Below are 16,926 nucleotides of genomic sequence, written 5' to 3'. Positions count from 1 at the left end.
CAAGAGATGGCCGCATGTGACTAACTGACGGACTACTCGTGGCCAGCGAGCGGGCGCCGCGTGGAGTCGTGGCAGTCGACTTCACAAGTGTTAGGTAGGTTCCCAGCAGTCTGGAGCTGCGACTGTACACATTCATCCAAGTACCCAGCCATTGGTGGAGCTACAATTCAATAAAACCACCATCAACGGCGCAACCGAGACGAAGTGCCCGAGCCTTCTGGAATGCTTCGCAATTTGCAGCTCCTTCGCAGACGTGCCGCCTCGTTGCTGTCCTCGGTACCACCGTCGCTTGCGGTCGTCTCTTGGATGCACTGTGTTGCATTCAACCCTGGCGGAATTTGCCTGTAACGCGCCTAGGCCCAGACAAGCGCCAGAGACACCAGTCACTAATCGCAATTCGTCATTCGCATGAGCAAAGGACTTGTTGAACTCTGAGGACAATTCGAGATACGAATGTCACCTTACGAACTCACATTCTTGGCCTGCCGTTGCCCCAATCCCCAATCACTCATCCGATGACGCTGTGCGGTGTCAATCTGCTACAGACTACCAGAATTGGCTCTTAACTCCTTGACTATACCCATTAGCACCTCGTTTATCTGGTCATTTTCTGCTCCTCGCATTGATTTGCGATGCCGAACCAATCTACGCATGCAATCGGATGCGATCTCACGATTTCCACCCAAACGGCGCCATCCTTGCAATGCTCAAACTGTTGGACAATGCCAGTGTGGGCGCACCCTCCCGGCCCGACGTGGGGAAATGTGAGAAATCTCAGGATGAAGCGCGCGCGAACACCGTCCCGAAACAGGCTCTCGTCCCATCCGCGCAGTCCCAGAAATGTCCGTCTTTCAGTCACGGATTGATCGTCCTCTGATCCCGCAGAAGCGATGCCGCGTTGACGCACAAAAGATCGCGACGTCGTTATGTCTTCCAGCACATCAAAGGCACGCGCCGGCGGTTGCGGCTTGCGCCCGGATCTCGTCGCCTATCTCGTTTGGTCTTGGTCTTTGCCTTGGCTGAGCCCCTTCTTATTTAAAGGTCTTGTTATTCTCCGAACTCGGTCCGGCCTGTAGTTCGCAAAGTGCAGCAGTCTGCCTTCTGGAACCCCAATGCTGGATCTCTCGGTAAATGATCGGGTCGTGAAATCAGCCTTCGCGGGCTATTTGGCGAACCTGCTCCTGTACACACGAGCCTTGGACAACTCCCTTCGGATTCATCGTCTGCAAGCCTGTAGGCAACAAGAGAGTGTCAGCCCGCTTGATTGCGGCTCGGTTGCGTCTCAGACCAGACATCAACACCCCCGACAGTCGATTCCGCATAGTGCTGCATGGAATAAGCATTCCGTATTCTACTCATGACACGATTTCTAACTCGGTTCCCTCATGCAAACCCGACGGATCTCAATGCAAAACAGCAATCCCTTTGACAACGACACAAACGACTGTGCGTGTCTTGCTCTATGTTGAAATATCTCCGGCTAACCCATGTCTTGTATGCTTTTTCTTTGATTTTCGCCCGTAATGCAAGCCTCAGTGATCCTCCCGTATGACAAACGAGGTATAAACAATCAAAATGCCTTTTTTGTCCAAACCGTGTAACTTTTTCCTACGCAATATTGTCTTCCCTTGCGGGATCTTCTGGTGTAATTCCAAAATTCTCAAATCTAACCTTCGGTGAAGGCCTCGCTTCTGGCTTGCGCGGTGCTTGCGTCCTCGCTGCCGTTGTCCTTGGTCGTCGGGCGGTTGGCGATGAGGCGCTGCAGCAAAATCAGTAAACTCGCTTGATCTGTATCGGGCGGGGCAGCCACTTACGACCAGGTTTCTCAGCAGGCAGGCGATCGTAACCTTACCGACGGAGGGGACGTAGATGGCGGCCTTCTCCTTGACTGTGGGGGCATCGAAGTTGCGGAACGAGGAGAAGTTGATGCACACGGCACCCTCGCGGATGAGATCCGTGCTGATCTTGTACTTCTCGGCGGGGACGCCGCCGATGATGACATCGCTGATGGGGAGAACCTCCTCGAGGCCCCAACCCTCCTTGTTGGTGACCTGGTGGCGCGGCTGCTTGATACCCTGGCCACGGGTGAAGAGCTGGACGCCGGTGATGTCGACGGAGTAGACGGTGGCGCCATCGTTGGCGAGCAGCGCGGCCAGCGGGCGGCCATTGACCTCGGAACGGTTGATGACGGTGATGGTCTTGCCGAAGAGGCGGTTGCCCGGGGCGAGGATGGGGTTGTAGATCTGCAGGTGCTCGAGGATCTTGACGACGGCGAGGGGCGTGCAGGGCAGGATGGACTTGCGCAGGTTCTGGGGCGGGTCGAGGAAGCGGACGTTGTGGTACATGTTGTAGATGTGCTTGTGGCAGAGGCCCTCGACGTCCTTGGCCAGGGAGACGGTCTCCTGGATGTACTTGTCGTGCGTGGGGTTGCCGGGGAAGATGGGGTAGTAGACGATGATGCCGTCGACCTTGTCATCCTCGTTGGCCTCCTGGATCTTCTCCTCGAGCTGCTCCTTGTCGACGCGACGCAGGTCAAAGTTGAAGCCGCTGAAAGGGAAGGCTCTTGTTAGTCACCTTTGCACCTTTCATGTTCTGTGTGTATACGTGTTTTGTGTGTTCTCTCCTGCAAAGACGAAAAGGACCATCTTTGCGGGCAATGGCAGGGCTTGGCCTACTTCTCTACGCAGGTCTTCTGAGACCACTCGGCGTACTGGAGAGCAGCCGGGTCGTCGTTGGCAAGGAAGGCAACGAGGGTGGGCTTGAAGACGCCGCTGCCCTGGACCTTGGCGAGGGTCTCGTGAACCTCAGCCAGGAGCTTCTTGGCAATGGTGTCGGCCAGAATGACCTTGCACGTCTTGGGGACTTCGGACGCCATGGCTGAGTCTGGATCTCCGGGAGACTTGAAATGCCTTCATATCGCGTCAGCTAGGGCTCTCTTCCCCATTGTCATTGGTATCACTCACTTCCGTTATCTGGAGGTTGAGTGAGTGCCTATCGGCTTCTATCCCCGGATTAGTACTGCCGTCTTGAAAGCCCCACCATCTTGGACCCCGCGATGCCGCATTATTGGGGTAAGATGAATGAGGAAAGGGGAAACTGACTGCCTAGAAGCGCGGGAGGTCTGCGGATTGAACAGGAAATGAGAGGCTCAGATCCAGGATTTGAGGCCAGAAGACAGAATTGGCGCGGTTGAAGTGAGAAAAAAGATGGTTCCGTAAAATGACCGTGAACGGCTATGAGTATTTTGGAGTGGCACTGGCTCCGACTTCGACCTCCAAATTTTTTTTCTCTGCTGGCGCAGGACCCCGCGGCCCCTGCGCTGAAATTTACCCCTCCATAGACTGACCGCCCAATCAGGTCTAGCGCAATGTCACAATTGTTCATTTCCAACTTGAAAATGAAAGGCTATCAAGATTGTTTAGAGATTCTACGATGGTAGATGATATTTGGATAATTCTTTTTACTTCATGTAAATCAGTGACATCATCACAGTACACTCTCAACGTCAAACCTCAAGAAATCCCGGAAAACGAAGGACTAGAAGGAGGAGGCATGCTAATCCTGGACAGTCACCGTCATCGGACATTGGTTCCTCCAGGCCGCGATAAGCCTGATAAGAGACACACCGCTTGCCCAAAGCATATCCCCCACCACCATCTCATCTGAGTAATTATCTCACAGCCTGTCACCGAAAGCCGGCCAGTGAAGTGAAGTTAGTATCAGTTGACGAAAAAGTTTTGAAGCCTTCCTGTTGGTGCACTGAAAAGTCCTACCCGCGCCTTCCTACCTCGTCTATTCTAGATCATCAGATGGAAGAGATCTGAAGTTTTGTATCTAACCCCTGAAAGCGGCCACCATTTTGAGCAGGTGCGGGGTGTACTTCATAGCCAGGTGCGGGTGCGCATCGCAACTTCTGATTTTGATTCCAACGGCCCAATCTCACTATTCACTTTTCCCCCAACCAACTTCCCTTCTTCAACTACAAAAAACATCAGCAGAGACACAACTTGAACATTTCAGCCATACACTTGCTCTTAGGGCCTCCGAAAAAGACATCATCGCAAACAACACAGTGCCTGAAGAGGCTGGGTATCATGGCAGATTTCAGGAAATTGGCACTAGAGTATGTCCTCAGCGACGACCTCGAGAGACATGCATCGATCACCAAGGAAGCATCTTCAGGTAAGTCCTATCAGACGTTGAGACCCAAGGCCCCTGGACAGGCAGAGTGCTGATCCCTGATTCTAGCAATACAATCAGCACCTAGACCCAGCAATCCTGTGGCGAGATGGGTTGAGTCCATCAGGCCGTGGATGCCCAATGCCAATGCCGACCAAATGGAAGACAGCGAGGATGGAGAGTCAAGTGGCGACATCATTGCCCGCTCCAAAGGTGAATGCCCTCGTCCCGGTAGTACGCTGTAGGCCAATACTAACCCTGGTTTAGCCCTTGGCTTCCTGGCAGGGACATTGGAACATTTGGACCCCGGCTTTCTGAAGGCAGATCAAGGTGAATGATATTGCACTTACAATGGGAATCTCCATTGACCAGTCATTGCAGTGAATCTCCTTGTTGCATTCTTTGGCAGCATGTTCAAGGTCGATCACAAAGCAGGCATTATGCCAGCCGCCAAAGCACTCGACCGAACAATCAGTATGAAGGCATTTCAGCCCTCCAAAGGGAACGACATCATTCAGAGTATTTGCAGTCTCGGTGATGACTTCAAAAACCAGGTTGCAGAGACTCGCGCCACGGTGTATGAACTCTTGGACCATCTCGTCACCAACCCCGATGTTGCAAGCGAGTTGCAGTACCAGCACGGCGCTACTACCGGCTTCATAACGGACCTCCTACAGCTTTGCCGCAACGAGAGAGATCCTAAATGCTTGATGATCTGGTTCAAGATCCTCAAGACATTCCTTGCCGACTATTCCCCCGCGCAAGAGCTCGTGGACGAGATTTTCGGCATTTTTTCAGCATATTTCCCAATCTCACTGAGAGCATCGCAACATCCATCTGGTATCACCGCAGATGACCTCAAGTCTGCACTGCGAGAATGTTTCTCTGCGCACCATCGGGTCGCAAGCAAGGCGATCCCGTATCTAATTGGAAGGCTCGATCAAGGAGATAGTGTGACTGTGAATGTCAAGGCGAGTGGCCATTTCTGGAGTGTGACCGTGCTAAACTGACAGTGTTATAGGTTGATATTCTCAAAACGCTGACCGCCTGCCTGGTGAAGTATGAGCATGTCCAGCAAGGAATTACGCCCTTCGTTGAGAAGATCTGGGGCAGTCTGAAGTACGAGGTACGCAACGGAGAAATTGAGGACACGATCAACGCTACGCTCGAGGTCATTCGTACCATTGCCAAGAGACTCTCAGGTGACGAGCTGAGAGACTTCGCCCTGACCGTCCAGCGAGACTGCTTGGAAGACCTCGCCAACCCGATATACACGGCAGCTTCAGGCAAACTGCTTATCAGCGTGCACAGCGCGAAGCCCTCAGCGTTTGCTCTTATGATCGCTCCCTCCATCACCCATGTCAAGGACAATCTTCGTCACACGAAGTCACCCGAACACACCAAAAATCTGTTGATTTTGCTCAATTCTCTCCTTGAATTGAGACAAGCTCTTATCGGTGGCGGGGCGGAACTGTCCGTTGACGACGCAGCTGCTTTCAAGGCAACAGAGCCGATGCTTGCACCCCTCTACAAACAGGCATATCTGCCTCCCTTTCAACAAGCAATCCAAGACGGTGCACAGAAGGAAGAAACCGCCATCGGACAGCAAGCTATCAAGGGTATGGGCCTCATGGTATGCCAGCGCGCCGCTCAGACAGGATTGTCCACACAGCCTATGCTTCCAGAGGCCACTCTGTCCGAGATTTGCGATGATCTAGCAAGTGTGATCCTCAAGGCGCCAGAGAGATACGCTACAGACGAGCTTCAGGCTAACATAGCCGACGAAGCGGTGCTTGCTCTCCAGAAGGCAACCACAGCTTACCCACCAGCTCTGGAAAAACTGGTCGAGGACAGCTTCAGAGTATGCGAGCCGTATATTGCTTTTCCTGAGACGTCGGTCACTGGCTTGATCGGAACTCTTGAGCAGATCATTCCTAAGCTAGCTTTCATCAGCTGCTCTCAGGTACCCAGCCAAGAAAACAAGTTCGGCAATTACATCCTTCTACTCGGTGTACTGTTGAAGAACCTGCAGTCTATGCTTGACATCAAGGCACCTCCCCAGGTTTGGTCAGTATTCGCATCTGGGATTCAGATGACGATGAGATACTACAGAGATGCTATCCATGCACTCGTCCCCCGATCCAGCGCCCTCAACTTCAAAGATAAGCGCTTCCACCCCGAAACGTGGGTCAACTATGTAGCAGCTCGATACCCCCAGCTGCCCCGTGTTGATGGCGAGAGTTCCGATTCGGCTGCTGCTGTTGACGCTATGGATGTTGACAGCAAAGAACAACCTCTGGAGAACGCTAGCGATGAGCTCCATGGAGATTTTACTCTGATCAGTTTGTTTGTGGTACGACAACTCTACAGAAGGGCGACGAGGATCGTCAGCTACGCGGATGACACTGAGCTGTCCCTTGAGCTAAGTACCGATTTTGTGAACAAGGACCCTGACGCGCGCAACTTTGAGGACTGTTATCTGCATTATATCAGCACCATGGCCTCCTTTGTCATTCGGGAAATGAATGAACTGGAGCAGACTGCGCTGCTCCTCAATGAAGAGGTTATAACACTCTTCCGCGGCGATGACGAATACTTGCACAGCGACTCTAATCATGCACACCCCTGGGCCAATGCTCAGTTGCGAGATGCCATGTTGCGAACTGTCAGCCCAGCAAAATCTTACAGCATGCGCGATCCCCCCAAATTTCCTATTAGTGGCTTCAGTCAAGGCCGTGCTGTTGTACTCTCGTTGGGTATTGTTCAGCCCTTGCATCCCACAGCTATTCAACGCTTGGTAAGTTTATTCCGAGTTTCTTTTGGAAAACGGTGCACTGAGACGTCCCAGGTCGAGAGAGGAACAGCCCACCAGATTCTAATTGCAGGTCTACTGTCCCGCGATCATTCAGCTTCTCCCCGTTCACGCCACATTGTCGCTCATATCCTGACGATTCTTGCCAACAAGTGTCCAGTCGAGAAGCTGAGCGAGATAGTGGCAATGATTGAGAAACAGATGAAGTTTGTTGTTGGCGATGGAAGTCTGTCAGAGGAATCGGAGAACGAAACTGGCTTCCTTGAGCACGAGGCAAAGAGGATCCCAGGAGAAACCCCGGCTCAGGCGCGGGCTAACCTGGCAAGGCCTGTCTATGCTATCACTGCGGGTGTTCTTCGAAGGTACACAGGTAATGCCTTTAAACAGGTTCTTTCGGCTATCCAACTCGGCCCTGCCAACAAGGAGACTGGCCACATTCTTGCCCGCAACTTTGAGATCATTTTCTCTCCTTATGGCTGTCTGGCAAAGGAGTACTATGGACTAGCCAAACCTTTGTGGCTGCAGAGGGCTTACTTCGAGTTGGTCAAGCCCATGCTGGCAAAGGCTTGGCCCGCTGGCTCCAATAGTTCCGAGGACATGCTGGTGGCTGCAAACTATAGCATTGCTGTTCTTGCTGCTGTCAAACATCTCCCCTTCAACATCTACGAGGACGACACAGAGGATCTGGTGAGACTTGTGCTTTGCGCCGTCCGCTACCTGCCCTCTGGAGGAGATGTGCAAGCAGGTCTCAAAGTCTTGGAGGAGATCGCCCAGAGATCGCCTGAACGCATCAAGCCTTTCCTTAAGAGCATCATCGAGGCCTGCATCTCTATCTACACCCGAGGCGGCTCCCAGAGCGAGGATTCAGCTTGGATGCCGGCCGGATATATGCCGTTCGACCATTCGGACATCAGCCAGGCGCAATGCCGATATCTCGTCGTCCGTCTCCTGGGTCTTTTGCCTCCCCAGTTCGAGGACCGTCACCTACTTGACTCTGCGGCACATGTCCGTCGCGTGCTGTCGCAGTCATCGGGTGATCGAGTGCGGGAGGTTCGGAAGGCTGCTCTTGTTGCACGTGCGGCTTGGGCAGAGGTCAAATAAGAAGAGACCGGATGTGTAATTTGGATAAGCGGGCGGGCTCTGCTGGAAAAGAGGCGTGTACGGCGCAACCTGGATATGCATATAGACGTTGTCATCGAGGGGATGCCGGCCTGGCGAGGCGTTCAGGGGCTCAAATCACAACTAGATTAGAACCAGATATAATGAGATCAGGGTCAACCAGCGCTGTTTGCACAGCTGCGGAACGATGGAAATAAAATCGCATGCTTTTTTCCCCTCTCAAAGCGCTTGGTTACTTTACAAGACGATGGAGCATTTAACAAGTGTAGAACGAATCCTTAACTAGAGCCGAACGACTATCTACGCCTTGCGTCGCTTGCTAGATCCTTTCGCCGCAGCCTCAGCGCCGCTTCCGCTGCCCGTCGCGGTGCTCTCAGCGTACAAGGCGTCGAGGACGTCGGCAGAGTAGGTTTGAGAGGTGGACTGGACGCGCTTAGGATCAAGCTTGCCAATGGTGGGGATGTTGGTAGCGAGGATCTCCTGGAATGGCGAAGCGACGAAGTGGCCCTGAGAGTCGAACCATTGGTTAAAGGGCTTCGCAAGCTCGAGAGTCTTGCTTGCGCCGTTCTTGGGTGTGATGGTGATCTTCATGTTGTAAATTGGTACATTCTTCTTTGTTGAGGTTGCAATGTTGATCTGTCCCAGCTGGTGTAAGTCATTGGGTTCGTAGACAAGGATCCGACGCTGCAGATGGAGATGACGCTGGCACTTACCTTTTCACCCGACGGCGATGTGCCCTCGTACACAGTGCCCGCCTCCTTGAGCCAGATCCATAGCGTCAGAGCGCCGTTCAGGATCGAGTAGACGACCACGGCGGCCGCAGTGTAGTACTTGGTCGCGTCGAAGCCGAACTTGTAATCCCAGCCAAAGCAAGCGGCGGCGATCAGGAACGCGCCCCAGCCGAGGCCCAGACGGACATCGGTCAAGGTGTGGGACTGGGTGAACTTGAGGGAGTTGAGGTAGTTGGGGAGCGCATCGTCCGAGGTGTTCTTGAGATCTGGGGTAAGGTTAGTGCGGATGCGACAAAGATGCACGAAAAATGGCAGAAACGTACCGGCCAAGTTGTGGACCGTTATTCTTTCTGAAGACGACATGTTGGTAATAATTGCGCGCGGGGTAGAGTGATCCGGTTCCAGTGTTCGCTGCTTTGTGGTGTGGCGGGCATGGGATTTGGGTTCGTTTTATGTCTTGTAACCTCCAGCCTGGCTTTCGGAGCTAGGACAGCTTGGACCCCTGCGCGAATCCATTGTCGAAAAGTGAAAGTGGAAGGTGGTCTTTCGGAGCCCCGCCAAAACTCTTTTTCCGACAGGAGCTCTCCACCAAGATGATGCAACGTCGACCATCAGCTCGCAACCGCCAGGCCGTAATTGCAACGACAAGCGTCATCACAATCTTTTCGAATCATCCTGCCCGGCGCTCCGAGTCAATCACGTCCGCCATGGCCCAGGTTCCGGTGCAGACGATCCATCGGGATCCCCAGTTGTTGTACGTATCTACCGCCAATTGTTCATTCGGCATGTAGGGACTAATCGAAGCAACGCAATAGCTACTGGATCTTGTTCCCGATTACCGTGGTCATGATCTTGACTGGTATTCTGCGACACTATGCCTCGGTCATGCTCGCCACCCCGCCCAAGAAGCTCGACAAGCCTGCTCTCCGCGAGCAACGCGCCATGATGCATGGCGTCGGCGTGCGAACGAACCACCACGTCCTGTCGAAGAAGTCATTCGAGGCGCGCCGTGACACGCTTGTTGCTGCGTATGAGTCTGGTGCTTACCTCAAGGACTCCGATCGCAAGGGCCAACCCCCCGCGAACCCGCTCACGGACCCGGGTGCGATGGACGGCATGATGGGCATGATGAAGAACAACATGGCGATGATTATCCCCAATACGCTGATCATGAGCTGGATCAACGCCTTCTTCAGCGGATACGTCATCATGAAGCTGCCGTTCCCGCTCACCATCAAGTTCAAGAGCATGCTCCAGGCTGGTGTCGCGACCAAGGACATGGATCCCCGATGGATGTCTAGCATCAGCTGGTACTTCCTCTGCATCTTTGGTTTACAATCTGTCTTCAACTTCATTCTGGGAAGTGACAATGGTAAGCTAGTCTCGATAAGGGCTCCTAAAAAGTGGGATACTGACGTGAAGCAGCCGCCAGCCAGATGGCCCAGCAAATGGGACAGATGGGAGGTGCCCAGGGCGCCCCCCAGATGTTTGGGCCCGGTGTTGACCCCGACAAGCAGTTCAAGGGCGAGGCCGAGAACATTGCCGTCGTTGACCACTACTCAGTTCTGGATGATGTGGAGCAAAGACTGCTCTCGGGTATCAAGTTATAGAATTGTAGAACAATGTACATATCCGTGCCGCCCATGCGCCTTCCAGGTCTTCATCTTCTTCCCGTAAAATAATCAATGCATCGCCTGTGAGATAATCAAGGACCGCCCAAGTACTACTCGCTGCCCTGACCATCCCACCAGAGACACACGCCGAGACCTTCCATCGCCATCGTGCCCTTCACCTTGTATGGTGGCTTTGGCGGGGCGGCCTCCTCTCCTTGACTTGGCCCCGCAGGCGTCTGGTCGTGCCACTCCTCGTCAATAACTTGGAATCTGACCATTTCGTGGTTGTCATAGAAGAGTCTGTCGCCTTCAATATTCCAGATCCACAATTGCTCCGAGTGGTTGCTGGAACAAGTTAGTCCAGACTGGGCTTTGATATCATGAGTGACTTTCACTCACTATTCGGCACCCTCGGGGAGCTCATCGAAGGGGATAAAAATGTCGTCGAAAAAGTCGGTTCTCAGGTTGATGCCGGCTGGCGTAGAACTCCTGATCCTGCCAATCATGACCTCGCCCTTGAACGGTCTGAAGACGATCATTCTAAATTCAACTAGAAGAACGTTAGGCATGCGCTCTTCCCGAGCACATTTCTCACATACCGTTGACGTTGACGAGGCCGGTGCCGTGGCCGATGAGTCCTTCTGAGGTCCAGAGGAGGTCATAGAGACATATGCAGAGGCCAATCTTTTGGATAACCTTGTTCGCGTACTTTGCGTTGATATTGTCCTCAATTGCGGTACCGCTCTTCTTGCGGAAATCCTCTGGTGCGATCTCGACTAGATCGGCGATTTTGGTCTGCGGCCGTGTTAGTGATACATCCAAGTGAAAATTGCAGGATCGAAACCTACTAGGATGAACATGTTGGGCAATTATTTGCTCGCGATAAGGGCCGCTGGATGATTAAAAAGACAAAATTGAAAAAATGGAGACCCTCAAATCGTCGTCTCGTAGGAGGGCTCAATTAGAAGCGAAAGCGCCTTTCAAGGAAGGAATTTCAGGTGAGTCGCTGGCCGTCTATGAAATCGCAAAATCGGCAAAATCGCGGGGCTCCTGGCTGGAAAAGACATCCGCTATCACACCGCCCTCTGGTTCTGGCCTAGCCAAGGGTCGGCTCAGCGGACCAAAGCGCCCCCAAGGCAGCCATAAGACACTCCCAAGGTTACTCGACCCGCTAGAACAGTTATTGCGGCCACCGAAACCACATCCCTGAGCCAGGACAGAGCCTGGAACTCTGCCCGCAGAAAGGAAGAAAGTTGCTGGGCTCCACCTTCTGCTTCAGCTTCGCGTCAGGGAACCTGCAGTCTGCATCAAGCTGCGTCTCCCGCCTCGCGCTTCCTTCTTTTTGCATTCCATCTTTGCGAGGTGTCTTGTTCCGAGGTTGTCCTCCTGCTGCCAGAAAAGATTCATTCTTTGATATCGATTTGCACCTCATCACCCTTTTGCCCCCTTCCTCCCTGCATACGATCGCAAGCGCTCACCTTCGAAAGAAGCAATCTGGTACGGAGCCATCAAGTCTCTTGGTCGACCTGTCTCCTTCTATCATCGAACATCCCGTAAATATCACAACGGAGAAGACCCGAGCCGAGCCTTCGAGACACGAGCTTCAACGTTGCCGAGCCAAGATGTCCGGCTACAACTACGGCCCGCCGCCACCTCCTCCCCAGGCGGCACAAGCGAGCCATCCTGGATACGGTCATCACGGCGGCCCCTATCAACAACACCCTAGAGGAGGTGGTGCTCCTCCCGGCCGAGGTGGCCGTGGTGGTTATACGTCTGGCGGTCGTCCCGAATACCCGCCTGCTCCTCAGCCTCAGTACGAGTACGGTCGTCAGCAGCCCTATCCCCAACACAGCCCTGCGTACGCAGGTCAGCCCACGGGCGGCAGTTATCCTCCCCAGCAGCAGTGGCACCACGATCACGCCCATCCTACGCCTCAGCATGGCGCCCACGCTCCTGCTCCCTTATCCAGCTCCAACTACCATCCCAATTACGCTCCCCAAGTTTACTCCCATCCTCAACATGCCCAACCGCCTCCTCACCAGCCAGGATACGGGCCTCCCCAGCAGCAACAGTATGGGCAACCTTACCAACATCCTGCACCATACAGTGCCCCCCAACAATGGTCTGGTCATGATCAACACGCTCAGAACCATTACAGTGGCGGCCGCGGCCGCGGCGGATACGGCAACGATCGAGGTGGCTCGCGAGCTCCCAACATGAGTACACCAGCGCCTGCGGCATACGGCAACGAAGGGATCCAGCATCAAGTGAATGGTGGATATGGTCAACCGTACGGAGACCCTCGCGCCCAGCCGGTTCCGTACGCGCCTCCTACCCAGTATCCCTACCACGCTCCGCCGCCTGCTCCTCATGCTTCCGGCCCAACACACGAGCCACACTACAAGCATGATGGACATGGCGGTCGTGGACGAGGTGGATTCCGCGGGAACAACACGCGAGGCCGTGGAGGCCTCCAACACGGCAACGATAGAAGCCGTCACCGCCAGCAAGGAAATCATCATAATAATCGTCAAGATGGAGGATTCCACAAGCATGACAACAACGCCGCTTCTGGTAAGAAGAAGAAGCGCAAGACCAACACGTTGGGTCTTACGCCAGGCCAAGACTCGGACTCTGAAGACGATGAGATGGAAGAGGAGACTCTTCGCAAGCTGATCGGCGCCGATGCTTTACAGTGAGTGGGAAATAAACAACAAGCTAATGGTCCGCTAATGGAATGCGTAGGGTCACTGATGTTGCTGCCTATATCGCCGAGCGGAAGAAGCGCTTCCCCACGGCCGCACGAGTTAAGGCAAAGAAGTCTGCCGAGGTGGCACACGGAAGCAGCCACAAGTTTGCTGCCGCTCTAGAGAAGGAAGAATACCTCGCTATCAAGCTGAGAAAACAGCTAGAAAAGGTGGAGTCGTCCATCAAACGCAAGCGTGAACAGCAGGACGAGGGTGATGAGATGAGAGACAGCTCCCCCGTTGAAATTAAGTCTGAAGACGACGAGCCAGAAGTCGCGTCTAGTCGTGCTCAGCAAGCCCCCCCACCACCCCCGCCAGCTAAGAAGGCAGATGTTACGAAACACTGCAAGTACTACTCGACGGGAGGTACGTGTGGCAAGAAGGGCAAGTGCCGTTTCGTCCACGATCCCGCTGTCAGAGAGGCGGCCATGAAAGAGCGGGAAGCGAACAACGGGGCACTTACCATCCAGCAGCGCTTGATCCTCAACGACAAGGACCAAGAGGATTTGACGGTTCTCCAGTCAATCCAGTATCTGCGAGAAAAGGGCCTTATGAAGGATGAAGAGCAGAGCACATCCAACGGTACGAACGGCCATCATGCTCCCGTTGGCCAGAAAAGCAGCCTGCCAGCTGCACCAGCCTCACTCCCACCACCGCCCATGAAGCATCACAATGGGCTCCCTCCACACAATCCTCCTCCCTCCTCACTCTCTGGCAGCGGCGGTTCTACAGTTCGATACAAAGGCTGGAATCTGAGTGGATATGGGAACTCAGGTCTCAAGTCGGAAGATCTACCATAGGATTGCAGAGCTCCTGACTACTATTGAGACACATGGGCCTGGTCAAGACGCTGAGCAGTTGTGCGCCGCTTGTCACAGTAGAGAACCCGTCCCTCGTCCGCCAGAGTTTGGTGGGCGGCAGTGTTCCTCCAGGGTCTCTCGCCTCCGCGGAGAAGTTATCCTTGAAAAGCAATTTGCAGCCGCAACACCAGCAACGTTTGCATTTGTTTGTTCCTTTTCCCACTCGGGTGTTAAACAGGAGGCACAAATCAGGTGACAGAATTTCTTCCTGCCGCCTTCTTATACCTTCTTTCCCCATCTTTGCTTGCCATCAACATGGACGGTTGCATTTCTGGCTTTATTTTTCTTCCCTTATTAGCCAAAAGGCTTACAGGGCGCAAAGTTTGCGGTCATAGATCGCGTGTAACAACAAACGACGTGCGGACCGGATGACCTACTGCCGCAATCGTTCGTCGCCAGCCTGGTTCAACATCACGTATCGGAGTTATCAGTTGCGGAAGAGCGGAGCTTAGTAGCTCCGGTCACTGGCTCACAGCAGGTATCTTGTGGAATCTTGGGCAACATTGGAAAGCTGGCGTTGGGGGATCGGATCATGCGATGGAACGGGTAGATTTGATACCCCATGGATTATGGCACTGGGGCTCCCATAGATTGATACAAGGATTACATAACGTTTGAGCAACATCACCAAGACGACGTGGCCCTGTGGTTTAACAATAGGTTATTTCTGACTACCCAATAACCTGACTACGTAAGACAATCTACTTTTCCTATCAAACGGGCAAACGCATTACGTGATTCTGGCTAGGGACTCTCCTGTTACAGAGCCGCCAAGTTCTCGGCATTCTGTCAGGTATTTCAGCACCAATCCTCCCCCTGGGACCTTAAGCTTGGTTCTGACCAGTAACTGGCACAGACGTAATAATATTAGGCTAATGTTTGTTGGCCCCTGAGGTATCATCTTGCGCGCGTGGCATGTTTATACCCTTCTCTCGAAAGAAGAAAGTAAGGTGAAAACCGCCAAATGAAGTCGGCCGTGTGTGCCGTGAGTAATTCCCTAACCCAATGATGACAAAACAAATACAGTAACGCCGTCGCTAATGTGATGCTGCCGCGCCGCGCCTACCGGTGCAAATGCCCTTAGTGCCCAGGTTCCTGTTCCCCTGTGATACCGTCTGAAGCGCCGGGGCTCGTGACTAACGCCGTCCACGCTGCTGCTCGTAGAACTTGCGCTTACGCTCTTCCTTCTCAGCCTTGAGTCGCTTCTCGAGCTTCTCCTGCTCGAGATCCTCTCTGCGAGCTACACGCTCTGCCATCTGCTCTTCCTCCCATACGTCGTCCATGCCGGCCTCCATGTCTGAAGAGCCGTCCGAGTCGTAGGTGTAACGGGGACCAGCATCGTCTTCTTCGTCATCATACTCGATGAAGTCGTCGAGTTCTTCGTCTTCCTCGTCTTCGTAGCGAGACCTTCTCGCGGAGCCGCCATAGCGTGGTGCAGGGCGACTATTGAGGAGGGCACCACCGGGAGTTGGCTTCTTCTTCGTTGAGGTTGCACCGGGTCTCGGGCGGGCAGTGCCAGTGTATCCTGTGGTCGCCACGGCTGCCTTTTTGAGCTTCTTTTCCTGCTCCTCCTCAGCAGCGCGTGCCTTTGCTGCAGCTCGAGGGTCCTTTGCTCGGTCAGGCGCGCCATTCCTGGAGGACCCGTTGGTACCAGCCCCGTTGCGTGCCGGGGCACCTGAGGATGGCCTGGACGTGCCCTGGAACTTTGACGGTTGTCTCGCAGCTCCGCCCTTGGCCGCTGCCGCCTTTGCATCCTTTTTTGCCTGTAACGCCAAATCCTCACGTTCTTTCTTGGTGAGAACCTTCTCAACAGGCTTGTGTTGAATTTTTCCGACTTGGCCCATCGATTCTTGAGCCTTCTTGGCACGCGCCAAAATCTCAGCAAAAGACCCCTTTTTCGGGGCTGCACCATCCTTTGGAGGGGCGGGTGATGGTCGGCTGGGCAGAGTGGAGGTGGGCCTCGATGCACCAGACCCGTTTAGGGGTCGCGCACTGGAGGTGCTGGGCTTCGCTGATGATGTGCCATTGCCCAGGGGTTTGGGTGTTGATGATGTTCGATCTGAGGGTCGGGCTGCGCTGCCTCGGTAGCCGGTAATGGTCGTCGCCTTTTCCGCCGGTCGCGAAGCGGGTCTCGGGGCGCTAGCGGGCTTCGAAGCTGATGACGAACTGGGCGCGGTGGTGCTGGTTCGCGGCGTCTTATTTGAAACGGTACTGCGCAAATCATCGTCTGCTTTTCGTTTCGGGGCGGCAGCGATGGCCGGTCGTGTCGGTGCCGGAGAGGTGCTCTGTGACTTATCGCCACTTATTTGGGCGAGAAGATCTCCGATCTGGGAGAGGGGGTGAGCGTTCGTCGGCCAAATGAGTTTCTGCGAAGCGGAAATCGCAGGAGGTCGCGTGCCCATTGAACTTACCGGCATGTTGACGGTCTATTACAGCCAAGTATCGTCAAGCAAGGGTCTAGATTGCTTGAAGCAGCCGTCAGGATGCATTAGGCAGAGGCTTGAGTCATCAGTATGGAAAGTGCGAGAACCCCAAGTTTTCTGCGATTCAGCGAGCCCAGTGCCCCCAAAGACTTGGAGAGACGCGAGCCTGAACGTCGGCCGAAATCGTGGGAGTCGCGGGTGGGAAAATCGCGAAAAATGAGGCGATGGTCGCGGAGGACACGCAACGGGCGTCTGGTGGTCGGGAAAGTCGAAAGTTGGGTTTCGAGGGAAACAAAAGGAAGTGGCGTTGGAGTTGGCAAGTTTATATTTGCTGGCCTGGGGGTGGGAATCAGTGGTACTTCCAGCACTGTGCCTCTGCCTTATTACCAGCCTGGACTTCCAGGCTTTCGGAAGAAGCAGTGGCTCCGGTTCCGGGAGTGCC

General features: G+C 54.0%; 7 protein-coding genes across 7 annotated transcripts; 3 read left to right on the top strand and 4 right to left on the bottom strand.

Moving 5' to 3' along the window:
* Positions 1–1,666: 1,666 nt before the first annotated feature.
* CGGC5_v013649 (Methylenetetrahydrofolate dehydrogenase) lies at positions 1,667–3,384 on the bottom strand (the record flags this gene model as incomplete). Its single annotated transcript, XM_032036483.1, has 7 exons — positions 1,667–1,759; positions 1,815–2,547; positions 2,676–2,845; positions 2,901–2,909; positions 2,964–3,001; positions 3,102–3,121; positions 3,347–3,384. The coding sequence occupies 7 exons, from the start codon at positions 3,382–3,384 to the stop codon at positions 1,667–1,669; spliced, it is 1,101 nt and encodes a 366-aa protein (XP_031892328.1).
* A 710-nt stretch (positions 3,385–4,094) lies between these two features.
* CGGC5_v013648 (MMS19 nucleotide excision repair protein-like protein) lies at positions 4,095–8,092 on the top strand (the record flags this gene model as incomplete). Its single annotated transcript, XM_066152954.1, has 6 exons — positions 4,095–4,182; positions 4,249–4,392; positions 4,447–4,509; positions 4,561–5,138; positions 5,201–6,976; positions 7,028–8,092. 6 exons carry the CDS (start codon positions 4,095–4,097, stop codon positions 8,090–8,092), a joined length of 3,714 nt encoding a protein of 1,237 aa, XP_066007572.1.
* Positions 8,093–8,410: 318 nt separating this feature from the next.
* SPC2 (Signal peptidase complex subunit SPC2) lies at positions 8,411–9,204 on the bottom strand (the record flags this gene model as incomplete). The annotated part of the gene is made up of 3 exons (XM_032036460.1): positions 8,411–8,746; positions 8,824–9,107; positions 9,165–9,204. 3 exons carry the CDS (start codon positions 9,202–9,204, stop codon positions 8,411–8,413), a joined length of 660 nt encoding a protein of 219 aa, XP_031892642.1.
* Positions 9,205–9,548: 344 nt separating this feature from the next.
* On the top strand, positions 9,549–10,451 carry CGGC5_v013646 (ER membrane protein complex subunit 3; the record flags this gene model as incomplete). Its single annotated transcript, XM_032036448.2, has 3 exons — positions 9,549–9,595; positions 9,657–10,213; positions 10,267–10,451. The coding sequence occupies 3 exons, from the start codon at positions 9,549–9,551 to the stop codon at positions 10,449–10,451; spliced, it is 789 nt and encodes a 262-aa protein (XP_031892649.2).
* A 113-nt stretch (positions 10,452–10,564) lies between these two features.
* On the bottom strand, positions 10,565–11,314 carry rpc25 (DNA-directed RNA polymerase III subunit rpc8; the record flags this gene model as incomplete). Its single annotated transcript, XM_032036437.1, has 4 exons — positions 10,565–10,799; positions 10,854–11,004; positions 11,054–11,249; positions 11,303–11,314. 4 exons carry the CDS (start codon positions 11,312–11,314, stop codon positions 10,565–10,567), a joined length of 594 nt encoding a protein of 197 aa, XP_031892650.1.
* Positions 11,315–12,076: 762 nt separating this feature from the next.
* Positions 12,077–14,001, top strand: CGGC5_v013644 (uncharacterized protein; the record flags this gene model as incomplete). Its single annotated transcript, XM_032036426.1, has 2 exons — positions 12,077–13,149; positions 13,200–14,001. The coding sequence occupies 2 exons, from the start codon at positions 12,077–12,079 to the stop codon at positions 13,999–14,001; spliced, it is 1,875 nt and encodes a 624-aa protein (XP_031892647.1).
* A 1,196-nt stretch (positions 14,002–15,197) lies between these two features.
* Positions 15,198–16,478, bottom strand: CGGC5_v013643 (uncharacterized protein; the record flags this gene model as incomplete). The annotated part of the gene is made up of 2 exons (XM_032036415.1): positions 15,198–16,388; positions 16,473–16,478. The coding sequence occupies 2 exons, from the start codon at positions 16,476–16,478 to the stop codon at positions 15,198–15,200; spliced, it is 1,197 nt and encodes a 398-aa protein (XP_031892648.1).
* Between the last annotated feature and the right edge of the window lie 448 nt (positions 16,479–16,926).

Source organism: Colletotrichum fructicola (assembly GCF_000319635.2).
Source record: "Colletotrichum fructicola Nara gc5 chromosome Unknown KSG_Nara_v1_contig08, whole genome shotgun sequence".
Classification (NCBI taxonomy): Eukaryota; Fungi; Ascomycota; class Sordariomycetes; order Glomerellales; family Glomerellaceae; genus Colletotrichum; species Colletotrichum fructicola.
Note: the sequence above shows the minus strand (reverse complement) of the source record. Positions and strands in the feature narration are given on the sequence as shown.